The 17,829-nt window shown below is 41.0% G+C and overlaps 1 protein-coding gene across 12 annotated transcripts in view; it reads left to right on the top strand.

Moving 5' to 3' along the window:
- Positions 1 to 17,829, top strand: part of KDM4C (lysine demethylase 4C) — a 337,267-nt gene that overhangs the window by 56,213 nt on the left and 263,225 nt on the right. For 10 of the 12 annotated variants that reach the window (XR_009447593.1, XM_059656697.1, XM_059656696.1 and 7 more), the window contains exon 5: positions 5,027 to 5,220. The exons of the other annotated variants lie outside the window; for them this stretch is intronic. Coding sequence is in view for 9 of the 10 variants with exons in the window: in XM_059656697.1 (XP_059512680.1) it covers positions 5,027 to 5,220 (194 nt within the window). In the remaining variant the exon portion in view is untranslated. The remainder of the gene's footprint in view (positions 1 to 5,026; positions 5,221 to 17,829) is intronic. 12 annotated transcript variants of the gene reach the window in all.

The raw sequence follows: 17,829 nt of genomic DNA, 5'->3' as shown, positions 1-17,829 counted from the left end.
TTGCTAGCACATTTGGTAGGGTTAAAAGTTTGTTTAAGTCTTCCCTCTTTTTTTCCTACTTTTAATCTTTTAGTCCATCTTCATTTATCAATACCTTTTGGGATGTTTTTAATTTATACCATCTGTGTATTTGTAGGTGACACAATCAAATTACATATGTGTGTCATAAAAACAACAGATGTGACCATATTCCAGCTGGAATATGGGTTCTTAAATGCCCTCTCCTTGTGGTTGAAGTTATTTTATGTTTACTGAGATACGTTTCGGCTGAGGCACAGAGGGAACAGTGTACTAGAATGCCTCTCCTGGTGTGATGTCCCACATGGTACTATTTTACAGAAGGTAATGGAGTATTTAAACAAGGTTTTGTGGTCAAATAATATTTGGGAAACACGGAGTTAAGCAAAATTAAATAGGTTTCTATGGTAGGGCCTCTCAGAGCCTCGGAATACCTGTCAGCACTGTGACTAAGAGGAGGAGGAAAGGAAGCCAAGTGTTTCTGACCACAGCCTCTGGTAGGGCTAACGTTCCATTAGAAATAGTTTGGGAAAAATTGGTTTACTATGATATTGCATCATTTTTCTGTATTAGGTGGGAATGATGCATTATTAGTGAAGTTTCTAATGTGTCTTATTGCTGCCGTGTCATCCTTCACTTTCCCAGTGACTGAACGCAGTCATTATAGAGTGGGTGCTGGATGCTCACAGTGCTGAGAAGAGGGTGCTCATTGGCGTGGAAGTGGCCCAGAGGGTAAGGGCTGTGGCCTCAATTTCGGTACCGTTTCTGTGGATGGTTATGGGTGCATCGTTCATGCTCTGATGCCAGTAACTCCCTTAAATAGCTCCTGATTCTAGTTATGCTATTGAAGACTAAAGAGTTCTTTTAAACTGCCATCTTATTCCCGATAGGTGGAAGGCAAAGGAAAGATCCTTGATAAAATTCTCAGTTACACATATGTGCACAGATCATGATCCAGTGATGAATTATTTCAGAAAACCAGACAAACAAAGGGTAAATAGAGTAGGACAGGCCTAGAAAGTTGGCTGGGTAATTGGGGTGAAGATAGGGAAGAATCAGGAGGAAATATTGGCCCAGTGGAGGTCAGGAGAGTGACAAATACCCCCAAGCACCTGCTGAACATGTAGAAGAGCTAATTTGATGGGCAGAATCTGGAAGAGGCATTTGTCTATGAACTTGGGCTGGTGTGTAGACTTTCTGCTGAGATTCTATAGCTTTAAGCATTGAACAGTTTGGCAAATTTTGACTTGTCATTGTGGTGCTTGTTTGTAACTGAGATCTTTTGGAGACCTTTACATTACACCAGTTTTATCACCAACCCCCAAGTAAAGCAGCTTCTATTATAAGCTTTGCCAGTGTTTGTGCAGAACAGTGTTTGTGTAGGACAGTTGTACCCCTGGGTGGGGAGAACGTGGCAGCTTTATGTCTTTGCCTGCCCTAAATTTTAGCTCTTTGGATCTTTGTTGACAATTGTTGCTGAGAGAGGAGGATGATATGTTGTATTTTAAAATGATCAGAACTGGAAGCATAGCGCTTACAAGTGAAGGCTCAGGAGTCAGGTAGATTTAGGTTTATCTTTGCCACCGACTACTGGCGAGGAGTATTAGGTTTCCCCATTTGTTCATTTAGGTTTAACATTACCCATGTTACCAGGTGTGGTGTATAGGTATGTGTAGTATAATGAGGTACAGTGTGGTTAACACTTCACCTAAATGATAGACTAGGCATACTCTGTCTGAGTTTGTTTAGGAGACTGATGCTCGTTGGTGCTTGCGTAGAGCCTGTCCTTGTAGGCAGTTAGCCAGTTCAGTCAATAGTAGAGAACGGAAACTGGAGAAGAAATTTTGAAGTGGTAAAATTTGTTTACAGCCTCTTTACACCTGCTATTCTTAGTATTTCAACCACTCCTTAAATTGAAATTATATGAAATTCCAATAATTTCTTGAAAAGAAGTTACATTTTTAGCCTCATGCCAACTTTGGCCTTGCCCATTACTTGGTCTTGCAAAAAACATGTTATTTGCCTATTAATGGGGATAATGTCAGTAATAAATGTTATAGGACTTTATTATCTCTTTACACATGTTTGACTGTGATTTTGGGGGAAGGCTTTCCAGTAAGATTTATTAGAGAATAGTGGAGGTATTTATTCTCTCTGTTCTAAGAAATTTTCTAAACATTTTGTGACCTTTAGCATGCTCAGTGTTCCATGAATCTCTGGGAAGGTGCTAGTCCTCATGTTTTCGTGAAGAAAGACTGGAAGCTTAGAAAATCTCATTGTTTTTTGCCCTGGCCAGTGGCAGAGCTGGGGTTATAATCTGGGTCTTCTGCCAGCATTCTCACTTCTCTGCCCTTATCCCCTTAGACCTGCAGGTCTGAGGATGTCAAACGAGTCAGCCTTAGTTATTTAAAAAAAAAAATCCGTCAGTAATAAAGTTAAGATCTCTGTAAATGTAGGAGTTTCAGAGGAATGCTTTGTCCCTAAATTTGCAAGTTCATTCAGTTTAAAAATGATTCCTATAATATAGCTCTCATATTCATTATTCATATTCATTGCCTCCGTAATGACTTTTAAATAGGACTTTATTATTAGAATGACTGGACTGAAGTCTGATTGGACTAGGGTTAAGAGATTGCATCACTATAAATAGAGATAAAATATTTTATATAATTTGATCTACTTTTTATGAAGTTTCATAAGTTGGAATTTAGGATCTTCTCTAAAACACTTACTTTGACCAATTTCCAAATAGCAAACTTCCCACTGTGGGGTTAAAGATAGAATGAGTACTTAGGAGAATTTGGGGATTAAATTATTTCTGTTGGCACTTTCAATTATGTTAAGTGAGGCAGAGCTTCATTAACTGCTCCATCAACTATTTTTCTAACCCAAAAGCTTGAGGAGGTAAGATTACTACATTGATTAGAGAATAATCTATAGACCAGAATGAAAACAGAAAACCCCGTACATTTTCAGTGTGTAAGAGAAATATTAGATGTGATTGTCTGTGAGGCCATTGGCATAGTTATTGGAGAGGTCCTTATGGGTATACATCAATTAATTTAATGTCCCCCTTTTTAAAAAAATGTTTTTATTGACTTAAAAAATATTTTTTTTTATTTTAAATATATTTTTATTGCCCTGGCCGGTTTGGCTCAGTGGATAGAGCGTCGGCCTGCAGACTAAAGGGTCCCAGGTTTGATTCCCGTCAAGGGCATGTACCTTGGTTTCGGGCACATCCCCAGTGTGGGGGTGTGCAGGAGGCAGCTGATCGATGTTTCTCACTCATCAATGTTTCTAACTCTCTATCTCTCTCCCTTCCTCTCTGTAAAAAATCAATAAAATATATATTTAAAAAAATATTTTTATTGATTTCAGAGAGGAAAGGAGAAGGAGAGAGATATAGAAACATCAGCGATAAGAGAGAATCATTGATCAGCTGCCTCCTGCACTCCCCCTACTGGGGATTGAGCCCACAAGCTGGGCATGTGCCCTTGACTGGGAATCGAACCCAGGACCCTGCCGTCTGCAGGCTGACGCTTTATCCACTGAGCAAAACCAGCTAAGGCAACTTTTTTCTTTTTTCTTTTTTTTTAGAGAAAGAGACAGAGAGGGAGGAAGGGTGAGGGAGAGGAATATCAATGTGAGAGAGAAACATTGATTGGTTGCCTCCCATATGCACCCCATCCAGGAATCAAACCCACAACCTGGGTATGTGCCTTGACCGGGAATCAAGCCAGTGAAGTTTTGGTGCAGGGGATGATGCTCAACCAACTGAACCACACCAGCTAGGGCAATGTCAGTCTTTAATAGCACCTTGAATAGGTTGAGAAGGGTTTAAAGGCATTGCAGTTCCTTCATGATTGCATTGGAATGTCACATTCTCTGATATTTATATTTTATTATGAGAACGGCATATGGGAAAATACATATTCTGTATACATTTTAAGTAATTGTGAATACTATAGTGAACTAATTGATTGGTAAGGTCTAATAAAATCAGAATCTTTTCCAAAAACCTAACTCTGTTTTAAAATTGATTTTTAGAGAGATAGGAAGGGAGAGTGATAGAGAGAAACATCTATGAGAGAGAAACATCATCAACTGGCTGCCTCCTGCACACCCCCTACTGGGGGTCCAGCCCTGAACTGAGGCATGTGCCCTGACCGGGAATCAAACTGGTGACCTCTTGGTTCATGGGCTGACACTCAACCATTGAGCACTGACCAGGCATAACCTTAACTCTTATACCAGCAATTCTAACCTTTTCTCTCTATCATCGCCCTTCATGTTGGGCTATTGTTAGAAAACTGTATCATTCCTGCAATTCTACCAAAGTTTGGAGAAGAGGTGTTTTTTTTTTTTTAACAGCTATTCTGTGTTTAAAATTCATAATCAACATAGAGTTTAATATTTACTTGAAGAAGCAATAAAAGCACAATGTACTGTGGCTTAGGCTAGCGCTAAGAGTTTTTCCAATAGAGGTAAATTTTTCAGAAATGATGTATCATGCTAAAATTGAATTGGATGGGGATGAGAGAGGCATGAAAGAACATGTATTTTGCTAGTGGTATCTTGAAATATTACCTGATGTTGAATATGACTTCTAAACTAATATATAAATAAACAAATGAAGTGGAAATAACTCAAAACTAAAAGGTGTGCCAAAAATAGAAAACACTCCAGATCATGTGTTTTGGAGAAATGATTGTTTTACTAATAGCAAGTGGGGACTTACCTTACATTTATGTTGGGAATCAGGAAGTCATTTGGTTTAGTTTTATACTAATATTTATATAGAACCACATTATGCTCATAATAATCTTGCAGAATTAATAATGGGTATATATATATATGCTTCTTGAATAATAATTGCTTTATTTTTCATTTCTAAGTGAATTAAAATATAGAGTGTAATAATTTTGGCAGGTGATGGTTTGATTAGTAAATGTTATGTTTACTAGTGTAATAATGTTTGAATTTTTTTCTCTCTCTCTCCTGGTTCCAGGGTGTGGATGAATGGAACATAGCTCGCCTAAATACTATCTTGGATGTGGTTGAGGAAGAATGCGGTATTTCTATTGAGGGTGTAAATACCCCTTATCTCTATTTTGGCATGTGGAAAACCACATTCGCGTGGCACACCGAGGATATGGACCTCTACAGCATTAATTATCTCCACTTTGGAGAGCCCAAGTCTTGGCAAGTTACATGTTTAATATTCATTCACTTTGGAATTTTGAAGTTTGGGCAAGGCACTATAATCTATTGAAGAGGATGTTTTTCCCTTGGTGGAATCAGATTTAATATGAGCTATAAGAAAGTTTTCTACTGTAATAATGAATTGTCTTCCACTTTGCCCAGGGTTTTGCTCAAAGTCATGAAGCTAGTGATGACTTGTCTATCTAAAGTTGCCTACAGACCGTTATGTGTATATGTGTGTGATGTGTTGATAGATATTTTAGTCTTGAAGAATTTGTTAGGCATCTTTACTTATCTGACCATTTGTTGGAAGGTGTATGGGAAAATTGACTTCCTGGATGTAAAGTATCAAATAATCTTAATAATCTTCCAGTCCAGCCTCCTCTAAATAAATGACCATTTCTATATAGTATGTGATGGCTGGAGGGAGAGGAGAGATGAATCAGGAGGTCTGTTATCGCTCTTTGAATAATAGGCATGGGTCAGAGAGCAAGTGAATGTTGATATGTGTTCTTAACTTGCAGTTTCCTCTGTTTCTGAACTTCATTTTTCTTAAGATTTACTGCTCTGTAAAATGCATTAGATAGTACATTCATTGCGCATTTGTAATTATTAGCCTGCTAACCCTGGTATCCTTTGTGGTCAGGCATTTTCATGTTTAAACTTGTTTTAATGAGTTAACTCTTTTCTATAATATCAGTCTACTTTCTTTAATACATGTACATCAGGATAACACACAGGCAGGAGCATATGAAGCATAATCTGGACAACAGGAAATTGGATGTTCTGAGAAACATTTAGGATACTCTTTAGGTATTGTGCCAGCCCAGTAGCTTTCTTGGTTCCTATTTAAAGAGAATGGTCTCTTTCAAGTTCTGCTGATCATGAGTTGAGATACAGTGTATAAGTTATAGTCCAATCTTGCCATTGAGGTTTTATCATTTGGTGAAGTGAAAAATGGTAAGCTTTCTCCAAAAAATTCAAATATAGGAAAACTTCCTAATGATTGAAAATGACATCTAATTGGAAGGAAAGTATTAGGTGGAAGGGCAAAGTTCTTAGGATATACAAGAGAAATCCAGGCAGTTCTTAGCTTGCTATGGAGTTATTTTCATCTAAAAATACTTAGTGGGAAGCTGTTTCCACTGAGCCAAACTGAGCAGGGCTGTTTAACTTATTTTAAAGGCAAGCACATTTAATTTGATTAATTCTTAGCATTCTGCTCTTTTAATGGAATAAATCAAACTTAAACATTTTGAATACATGGTGTAGGATGTTGAGAGGTTTTATGACAGTGTGATGGGATTATTCATTTCACAGTTATTTACAGGTGGCTCAGTTGTGAGCACACACTCTAGGCCCAGTGGGTCTCTATTTGTAATCTTTCAACAACTTTCTAAACATCTGTCATCCTTTAGTACTTTTGGGACTTAGCTCTTGGAGGCTTTGGGAAATATTACGAAGTAGTGCGCAGGCTCCTGGATAGTGATCTCCATGCTTTCTGACACCCCCTTTCAGAGTGGATAAAATTAAATGAAGTGGATAAATCAATGTGCTGATAAAATCTAGTAGTATTTAGGTAACTAGGTACTATATTTCCCTTAAGAAAAATGAAACGTTAGTAGCAAAACTTTCCTGGAGGTTTGTTAGATGTTAATTAATGAGAATGCCTGGGACATTAATTTGAGTTTTTAGTGTTAGAGAAGTTTAGATGAGGTTCCTGCTTTCTTACAGAGAAAGATTATTTCCTCTTGTCTTGAGAAAGTTTTATGTTGTCTCCTAAAAATGACTTAGGGGAGAATATTCTGGTCAGGGAAAAGACTGATTCTAGAATCTTGTGTCTTTGGGAAGGAGCACTGCAGTTTGTGAGAATAATTATGCTAGTGTCCAAAGTATTTCTTTCTTCCAGTATATATATTTTCAGCATTTAATTACTCTATTAGTTATTAAGCATATAATCTCCATTATATGCATTAAGGGTAGATTTATAATAACACTATTATCTTTAACCTTGACCATTATTTATAATGGTAAAGTAATAAAACACTGTAGTGAATATGACAGCTAATCTACATTCCATTTTCTAAGATAACTACTGTAGGAAATGAGTGATATAAATGACTGTAAGTGTATTTCCCTGTAGATTTAAAAAAGATTATATTAGCTCAGTGTTAAATACTTTGAGGTAAACTCAATCATCATTAAAATTCATTCTAGTAATCATCATAATATATTTAAAGTGAGCTTTGAAAGTTGGTAGAAGCAGTACAAATTCATATAAATATTGGGAGGCAGGCAGTGTGTGTGTTTGTGGCAGAGCTAAGACACAAGGGACCAGCAATCAGGTCTCTAGTCCTTATTCTGCTACTAACATCTGGCTTTGGACAAACACCTGTACTTCTGTGGACTCTAGTTTTCTCACCCACAAAATGACAAGGTTAACCAGTATGATCTCCAACCACAGGAATATTTTCACTTACTCTACAAAGTGAGAGGATGACAAAGTGATGTAGGTGTGTGTGCACATGTGCACACACTGGTTTCCTTTCCTGCTTGTTGAGTTGGATCTGAAACAGTTGCCTTTACTCTTCTCCAGGGGTGACCTCTCCTGAGCTTGACATCTCTTTCCTGGCTGTGTCTTCCTCCTTCTCTCTGGCCTTACAGGCTGGCGATGAACTTCTGCTTCTTCTTCATCTTCAGTTCTTCATACCAAGTTTTTGATATGATTATTGCAAAGAGTGCTGCCTAGAATCCCCTCCCTACTTCCATGTCTACACTGCTCTCCTCTGCCCCTGTATCCCTTAGATTTTTGCCTGAAGGCTTTTTAGATCAATCTGTTTAAAGGCAGAGAAGGAAAAAACACACACATGTTGTAAAGATTCTTGTCTAAAATGTAACTGTTAAGACACCAAGTTTCCTGAGATTTCTGAGTAGCTGCAGAATATGCACAGCCCCAGGTGGGAGCCCCGAGACATACTTTTATGGGCACTATATATGGCAGATTTTGCTTAGTAAGTTTTCATGAATACAGGGATGTACTGAGGAGACTTTCAGAGGGGCTGGCGATTTATTTAAACATTTCTGGCATAAATGTTTAAGGGCAAAAGAATGCTTAAAGTAAGCAGATAGAAAACTGCTGTGGCAGTCAGTGGTATTTATTTCTTTTTGGAATTAATATTGACTTTGGAGCAAGAAGACCTGTTTTAAAATCCCAATCTGTCACTTACCAGCTGAATGACTTAGGGCAAAACACAGTACGACTTTAATCATAAATTTCTTTAAATGCCAAATGGAGGCATGATTTATTCACTGTCTACTTATAGGATTGCTAGAAGGGTCCAGAGATATACTCTGTGTGAAAGTGCTTTGTAATCTGTAAAGTACTATCCAAATATTTATAATTACCATTATTTTAATAACCTTATGAAAATGAATCCCTTTCTTTCTTTGGTCATAGGAATTACTTTAAGTCTAAACTTGGCATATAATAGATTGGAAGTTTCAAGGGTACAATATAATTCTCCCAAGCATCCTGTGCTTATGGTAGTGGTTAACTGCTGGGGGATATAGAATTAGATGATGTCTTGAATCCTTCTTTCCAAGTCCATGTCCAAACACAATGAGTAAGAGATTTTCAGATTTACTCTGTAGAGAATGAGAGAGGTGAGGTTGAAGAAGACATGTCTTAAGCTGTGGAAAGGTCTAAAATCAAGAGAGAAGGTTTTTCTGAATGTTATGGATTTGGTTAAATTTTATTCAACCAACTGAGATTTTGTTAAAATGCTATGCAGCAGTCAGTGATGTCAGATGATTCAGAATAAATATAAAATTAGTTTGATGCTTTTTTATTGAATCATTTAAAAAAAATATGTTTTTATTGGTTTCAGAGAGAGGAAGGAGAGGGAGAGAGAGAGAACATAGATGAGAGAGAAACATTGATTGGCTTCCATCTGCATGCCCCCTTTTGGGGATTGAGCCCACAGCTCAGGCATATGTTCTGATTGGAATCAAACAGTGATCTCCAGGTTCATGGGTCTATGCCTAACCACTGAGCCATGCTGGCTGGGTTTTTTAGTGTGCTGTTATATTTGAGAGTACCAGCTGTTTGTTATTTTTAATTTATCTTTTATTGTTGAAAGTGTTATAGATGTCCCTCTTACTCGCCTCCCCCCAGTACCCCCCTCCCTTTACTGCGCTATTGTCTTTGTCCATGGGTTATGCATATCTATCTATCTATCTATCTATCTATCTATCTATCTATCTATCTATCTATCTAATAAAAGCCTAAGTGACCTTCATGGTGAAATGACCAGAAAAACTGGTTGCTATGATACGCACTGATCACCAGCGGGTAGACGCTCAAAGCAGGAGCTGCACCCTGGTGGTCAGTGTGGCTGGAGCCTCTCCCGTGGACACTCCCCCTGCGTGCCCCTCCCCCATTCAGACCATAACCAGGATGGTGACTGGCATTGAGACTGACTGGGCGCTAGCCTGCAGCTGCTTCTCAGTCATGGGTGCACCGCTATCGTCCTAGGACAGGGGCGGAGACTGCAGTGGAGCGGTAGTGAGCCTACTGAGTGGCGGCAGGTGCAGTGGGGCCAGGATGAGCTGGCCAGGGCCTGGGCTGCGCGCCCCCCCCCCCCCCCCCCCCCCGCAGCTGCCTGCCGCTTCGTGCTCTACCACATCCTTCAGGGGATGTTGGACTGCCCATTTCAGCTTGATCCCCTGAAGGCCACACGGAGGGACCCCACAGGTGCATGAATCCGTGCACCGTGCGTCTAGTTTGCATATAAGTTCTTTGGTTAATCTCCCCACTCCCCCCCCCCCCCCCCCCCCCAGATTCCTCAGTCTGTTCCATGGTTCCATGTGTTTGGAACAAAATAGACCCAGAGGGAAAAAAGAGCACCAGCTCTTTAAAAAATTAATTCTTTATTGTTGAAAGTATTATGTATGTCTCTTTTCCCCTCCAGCTGGCCCGCCTCCCACTCCAGGCCTTTAACAGCCTATTAGCTGTGTCCATGGATTATGCATATATGCATACAAGGTCTTTGGTTGATTAACCCTCCCCACCCCCACCCTGCCTTCCCTCTGAGATTCCTCACTCTGTTCCATCTTCCATGTCTCTCGATTCATTCTGTTCATTGTTACTTAGATTCCACCTAGAAGGAGCGTATCAGTTTTTGTACCAGCGTGTTGTGTTTTGAGTTCTGGCATTAGTTTTTAGTGAGATGAGACCTTTAGCAATTGTTAGATAGCCCCAATTTCCTCTTGTTAGACACTCATATGGTTCTGATGCCCATTTTGTAACGTAGTTGTATGGAATAATTAAAATAACTATGTACATAGCATATACCACAGCTCCTGATATATCATAAGTGCTCAGTAGATGTTAACATATTTCATACAGTTATCAGATACATAGTGCATGTCATATAGAAGTTCATGTATGAGGTTATATATAAGACTTCATTGATTTTATATTGATAAGAATTCTTGATTCTAAAAGGCAGAACCCCAACTTAAGCAAAAAGGCTGTTTTCCATTGTAAGTAGTTGGGATAAGCTAGAAGCATGGCTCAATCCAGGAGATCAGATGCTCCTACTGGGTGCCTGTCTCATCCCCTCCCTTCATCTTTCCTGCCCTCCATTCACTCCCTCTCATCTCACCTCTACCCCTTCTTTTTTTAAACCCTCACCTGAGGATATTTTTCCATTGATTTCCAGGGATTGAACCCACAACCTGGGGTATGGGGATGATGCTGTAACCAATTGAAATACCTGGTCAGGGTTCCCCAAAATATTTAATACTTTTAAAAATTGATTTTAGAGAGAAAAGGAGAGGGAGAGGGAAAGGAAGATGAAGGAAGGGGGATAGAGAAAGAAGGAGAGAGAGTGAGAGAGAGAGAAAAACATTGATTTGTTCTTCTACTTATTTATGCACTAAGTGGTTGTATATTGTATGTGTCCTGCCAGGGGATAGAACATGCAACCTTAGTGTATCAGAACGATGCTTTAACCTACTGAGCTACCTGGCCAAGGCCTTTAATTAATACTTTTAAATCAAAGTATTACATAACATTAACTGGATATGTTATCTGATTATTTGTAGGCATATTATGTATATACTGTTTGAAAATATTTTTAAAAAAGATTTAAAAAATTGGAAATATGCCCCAAAAAGTATGGTATTAGCTTTGTGCTCATGCACTAGCTATTTTTATAGAGAAAAGAGGGTACAATGATAAATGATAGGAAAAATTTTTATTGATCAAATTTTACTTAGACCAGAGCCTGACTTGGAGATAAACACAACCACATCCACATGCCTACAGTCCAGACCCTTGCTCAGCATAGAAGTTCCCTAAAGCAGCAGTCACCAGCCAGTGGTCCGGACCACTGGTGGTCTGTGAGGTCTGAAAGGTTGGTGACTGCTGCCCTAAAGGAATCTCATGAGGTCTAATGTTTGTGATTTTGAAAGTAAATCTCACTCTTTTCTCTGAAATGCTGAGATGTAACGCCTTTTCACTAACTGATGGGTAATTGTGGCTGATTAATGTAAACTTACATTAATTAAATACTTTTGATGCCCCTGATAAGTGTAGTGGGGACTTGTAAATTCCTTCAGGATACCTCATATTGCCTTGTTATTGCTCTTTCACTTAAAGCAAACACTACCACCTACATGAACCAGAGAAACCTCTTCAAATGAAAAAAAAATTGCTGAATCAAATCCATAACTCTTAGGGAAAAATCAGGTTAATGTAATGCCATGTAGTTAATGGAAAACAAGCATTAGTGCTATTAGCTTTGCAAATTACTGTGGCAGTTCACACTTTTTTTTTTTTTTTTTTTTTTGCCTAGCTTATCTTTCCCCCCCATATTTCCCATCTTCCTTTTCAGACTGTTTAATCTTCCTCTTTAGGTAGTAGTACTTTGTAGAAGATACATATTATATGATATTTGTTTTGCAAAAATATTGTTTTGAATTGAGGATATAGGAAAGTACTTCCTCTCTCTCTCTCTCTCTCTCTCTCTCTCTCTCTCTCTCTCTCTCTCTCTCTCTCTCTCTCTGATTTCACTTCCACAGGGAGACTTGCAGATAGATATGTTACTTTTTTGGGTCCATATATGTTCATTTTTGTAGGCTTACATTTCAAGGAGTAGGGCTTGACTAGTGTGATGAAGTATGTTGTCTGTCTTTGGTAACTCCATTTAGTTTAGTGATGTTGTTCTTTGTGTGCCAGGAATTACACTAATGACTTTAAGAAATCACAGGTAATCCAGACAACAGATATTTCAGGGAGGTGTTTTTCTGTCCCATTTAAAAAACGGAGGACCGTGAGGATCTCAGAGGGAAGTCTCTTCTCTCTCTCTCTCTCTCTCTCTCTCTCTCTCTCTCTCTCTCTCTCAAGTTTGTATTTATATTGGCTGCTTGAAAGGGATGAAGTGGGAGGAGTGGGTGGCTCCAATGCCAGGCCGGTGGTGCTTCACCCGCTTGTAGGTGATAGAGAACTCACCCAGGTAGTGGCCAATCATCTCAGGCTTGACTTCCACCTGGGGGAAGGTCTTGCCATTGTATCCACCACCTTGGTGCCCACCATCTCCAATTGGATGATCCTCACCACCTCAGGCTTCTCCATATGCAGCGCCTCTTCCTTGGCCTTGCACAGGCGCTTCAGCAGCGATGCTGGTTCAGCCGCTGCCGCCGCGGGGCGCTGTTGGGCTGCCTCCGTTTCCACACGCCGCCCAGTGGCGGTGAAGGTCCATGCCCACCTGCTGCGGGTGAACTTGAGCAAGGTCCCTGCTTCTGCTCCACTTCCGCTATCTTGTCGGTGCTGCGAAAGGACCGCCCACCGCCACTTCTCTCGGTGTGTGGCCTTTATTTTTCCTCCTGGCTCGTCCATCCCTGGCTGTATCGCCAAGAGGAGAGGTGCCCTGCCTGGGGAGGACCCCGGGTTTTCCCTGCGTGGACCCTGCACCAGTCTCTGGTGTGAGTCACTGAGGCCGAGGTTGGAGGCGTCATTGTTGCCTGGGCCTGGGTCACAGGCTGCCCCTCGGTGGAGCCTCCTTCCTTGTTAATATTACAAAATGAACCTGTAAAATAATAGTCATGACTCTTGTCTGATGCCATGAAGAGGATTAGCCTAATGCATAGGACATTTTAGAAGTTATAAAAATGGTTCGTTAGAAAGTTTTAGTCACTCCACTGTATTTTGTGATTGTCAGTGATAACAGATTTGATAGCTTGCCTGAGCGAAACCCACAGACAATACACTTCAAATCTGATATAGCCAGTTGTTGTGAGTCCATCTCTTCTCCTATCCTCCAAATGACTACTTATTTGAGGGGGCTCCATACACGGTTTATTTATTTGAGGACTAATGCATAAAGCTGCTGGAATTTTCTTTTGCAACATAAAAGAGGACATAGCATCCATTGCATGATCTCAGAAATCATTTTCTGATCAGAGACAAAAAAGCCCATTAACAATCATTGGAGTGTAAAAAAAGAAAAAAGTGAATGTTTTTTGGGATGACATGAATCAAAGAGGATTTGAATTAGAGGGGTAGTCTTCCTTGTCTTCAGCTCATATAAGTTATTTCTCTGTCTACCTAATGAAGAAAATGAACTCTACTAAAGAATGTCAAGTGTTGGTAGAAACAGGTGACTGTTGACTTTTATTTTTTATTTTTATTTTTATTTTTTTAAATATATTTTATTGATTTTTTACAGAGAGGAAGGGAGAGAGATAGAGAGTTAGAAACATCGATGAGAGAGAAACATCGATCAGCCGCCTCCTGCACATCTCCTACTGGGGATGTGCCCGCAACCCAGGTACATGCCCTTGACCGGAATCGAACCTAGGACCTTTCAGTCCGCAGGCCGACGCTCTATCCACTGAGCCAAACCGGTTTCGGCTATTTTTTATTTTTTTTAAAGGCTTTGTAACTTGTTTTGCTGGCTGCTTGAGTTATCTTTGGGTAGCTTGGTTGCTTTGTGCAGCTGTGGGCAAACTACGGCCCGCGGGCCGGATCCGGCCCGTTTGAAATGAATAAAACTTAAAAAAAAAAGACCGTACCCTTTTATGTAATGATGTTTACTTTGAATTTATATTAGTTCACACAAACACTCCATCCATGCTTTTGTTCCTGCCCTCCAGTCCAGTTTAAGAACCCATTGTGGCCCTCGAGTCAAAAAGTTTGCCCACCCCTGGCTTTGTGTCATGCACGCTTCTGAAAGCTTCTCAATTCTCAGAGGTTTCTGACTTAAGGAAGCTGAGTAGAGCCCTGGCTGGTGTGTTCAGTGGTTGGAGCATCAGCCTACGAACCAAAGGGTCGAGGGTTTGATTCCTGATCAAGGGCACATTCCTGGGTTGCAGGTTCAATTCCTCAGCTAGTTGGGGTGGGTTTGGGAGGCAACCAACCAATGTGTCTTTCTTATATCAATGTTTCTTTCTCTTTCCCCTTCCCTTCTCTCTGAAAAATCAATGGAAAAAAATATCCTCTAGTGAGGATTACCCAAAAACACACACAAAAAACTGAGTAGATAGGAGATTTCCAGTAATTTAATTACTGGAAATCTCCTTCAAAATGTTTCAATAGTTTGTTGGAGTTAATTGTGGTAAAACTCTGTAAGCCAATTGTAGTAGAACCCTTTAAGTCACTTTATCTTATTCATGGATGGTATATTATCATATCAATAAGCGATCATTTGGAAATAATACTATTTTTGAAGATTTCCATATAAGGTAAGATTGCTTTTTTTGGGGAAAATATTGGCTCTGGAAAATTTTTGTTATAGGCATATAGCTCCTATGAGCATTTATTTTATCACCAATTTTTTGAAGTTGTTATCTTAGTTTCTTCCTGGCATTTTTTAATGTTTGATTTATTTATGTAATTTTAAAAATATATTTTTATTAATTTCAGAGAGGAAGGGAGAGGGAGAGAGAGATAGAAACATCAATGATGAAAGAGAATCACTGATCTGCTGCCTTCTGCACACCCCACACTGGAATCAAAATCAGACCACCTGGTTCATAGGTCAACACTCAATCACTGAGCCACACTGGCTGGGCTTTTTCTGTTTTATTAATGCTTGATTCTGTTATAAAACATTGCATCTTTGTTCAGTGATTTTTGGTTTTATTTGTTTTTTTTCTTTTAACCCTTACCAAGGATATTTTTTCCATTGATCTTTAGAGAGAATAGAGGGAGGCGGAGAGACAGAGAAAGAGAGAGAGAGAGAGAGAGAGAGAGAGAGAGAGAGAGAGAGAGAGAGAGAGAAAGAGAGAAACATCAATGTGAAAGAGACACATCGATTGGTTGCCTCCTGCATGTCCTGCTCGGGGCTGGGGATTGAGCCTGCAACTGACCAGAATCGAACCTGAGACCCTTAATTTTTAAATTGTGTTTTAAAGGTGAGTAAAGGTAAGGATAGCTGGGAGAAGTGTTGTTCTGTATGGATAGTGGAAGTTCTGTCTGCTAGTAGGCATAAAACATTTTCTTCCAAAAGTTGGATCACCATCCAGAGATTATTGTAAAGGGTAAGACTTCTGTTACTTCTTTGCTGTTGGCATCTTCGTGGTGATTGATGAGGGAACATGAATGAAATATGGGGCTGGAGAGCACAACTTGGACTTTGGTGTAAGATAGGCCTGGGATTGGTGTCACCTCTGTTACCACTTTGTGTTAGTAAATTAATTTCTCTAAGCCTTAGTTTCCCTGTTGATAAAACAGAGGTGTTAGTACTGGATCTTAGCACCAGGTCTGACATATTTTAAAGGCTCAATAAATGGTAGCTGTGATGAGCTCTAATCATGTTAATCATAATTATGGTAGCTTTCAACCTTTTAGTAACTATAGAAAGCAAAGTCAGAAGCATACGCTTATGTCAGTAAAAAAGGAGAGGATTAGTTTAGAGTTGTCACCTGTCAGAAAACTGTCCCTGGGTACTTGAGCCCCATTATTTAGGGAAGATGACTGTGAGCAAAACAGCAGGAGGAAGAGGAAATAAACTAAGGAGGAAAGGGCTACTTCACACTCAGCCTCAGGCAGGGAGAGGGAGTAGATGACAACACTGTTTTAGGACTGAACTACCTGAGCATGGCACGGGCCTGGGATCTGGAAGGGTTATCCGCTCTGTGCCCTGGGCTTGATAAGACTGCCCTGGATGTCAGACAGCACAGTGGCAAAGGTATAGGTAGGGGATGGAGCTGAGAACATTGGTGTCTGAATATATTAGTGACTAGTGGCCCAGTGCACGAAATTCGTGCGGGGGGGGGGGTGTCCCTCAGCCCGGCCTACACCTTCTCCAATCTGGAACCCCTCGAAGGATGTCCTATTGCCAGTTTACAGGGATTGGGCCTAAACCGGCCGTCAGATATCCCTCTCACAATCTGGGACTGCTGGCTCCTAAGCTCTCGCCTGATTGCCCCTAACCACTCTGCCTACCGGCCTGCTCATCCCCAACTGCCCCCTGCCACCGGCCTGCTTGCCCCCAAATTCCCCCCTGCCAGCTTGATCACCCCCAACTGCCTCTCGTGCCAGTGTGCTCACCCCCAACTGGCCCCCCTGCAGGTCTGCTTACCCCCAACAGCCCCGCCCCACATCAGCCTGATCACCCACAACTGCCGTCTCATCCTGGCCTGATCACTCACAACTGCCTTCACCGCTTGGCCTCTAACTGCGTCTACATCAGCCCCGCCACCATGGCTTTGTCCAGAAGAACATCTGGAAGGTCTCCTGGAAGGTCTCCCAGTCTAATTAGCATATTACCGTTTTATTCGTATAGATAGAGGCCTGGTGCACTGGTGGGGGCCGGCTGGTTTGCCCTGAAGGGCATCCCAGATCAGGGTGGGGGGTCCCCACTGGGGTGCCTGGGTGAGGAGCTGATGGCTGTTTGCAGGCTGGCCAAACCCCCCAGAGGGGACCCTCACCCCATGGGGGTATGGCCAGCCTCGGTGAGGGGCTGAGGACCATTTTCAGGCTGCCCACAGTCCCTTCAGGGTTTGGGGGTCCTGCTGGGGTGCTTGGCCAGCCTGGGTGAGGGGCTGATGGCCGTTTTCAGGCTGGCCACGCCCCCCGGCTACGCAAGCTCCCAGCCTCTCCTTTTTTTCTTGTCCTAGTGCCTCCTTGAGCGGAGGCCAGGGCCAGCTGGAAGCAGGTATCTTGGATTAATTTTTCTATAATTGAAACTTTGTAGCCTTGAGCGGAGGCCAGGGCCAGTCAGGGCAGGTGGGAAGCTTGGCTTCCTCTATCGCCAGGGGCAACCCAAGCCTCCTGCTCACTCCAGCTCTGTGGCTGCTGCCATCTTTGTTGGATTAATTTGCATACTTGCTCCTGATTGGCTGGTGGGTGTAGCAGAGTGATGGTTAATTTGCATGTTTCTCTTTTATTAGTGTAGATAGCTCCAGGGGTCCCAAATGAAATTAGGGAGACTTCGAGGAAGTGATCTGAGAAATAGTAGTTACCCTTTGAGAAGTGCTGGTAATCACTTCTAGTGGACTGATGGACTGAGCATATTTTGAAAAGAAAAATACAGAGACCGGTTCATAGAGAAAAAACCTAAATCATAGAAATGGATCTAATACAGTTTTACCTACTGACAA

The sequence above is a fragment of the Myotis daubentonii genome, chromosome 11, assembly GCF_963259705.1.
Source record: "Myotis daubentonii chromosome 11, mMyoDau2.1, whole genome shotgun sequence".
Taxonomy (NCBI): Eukaryota; Metazoa; Chordata; class Mammalia; order Chiroptera; family Vespertilionidae; genus Myotis; species Myotis daubentonii.
The sequence above is the reverse complement of the archived record's forward strand: the minus strand, read 5'-3'. Positions and strand labels throughout refer to the sequence as shown.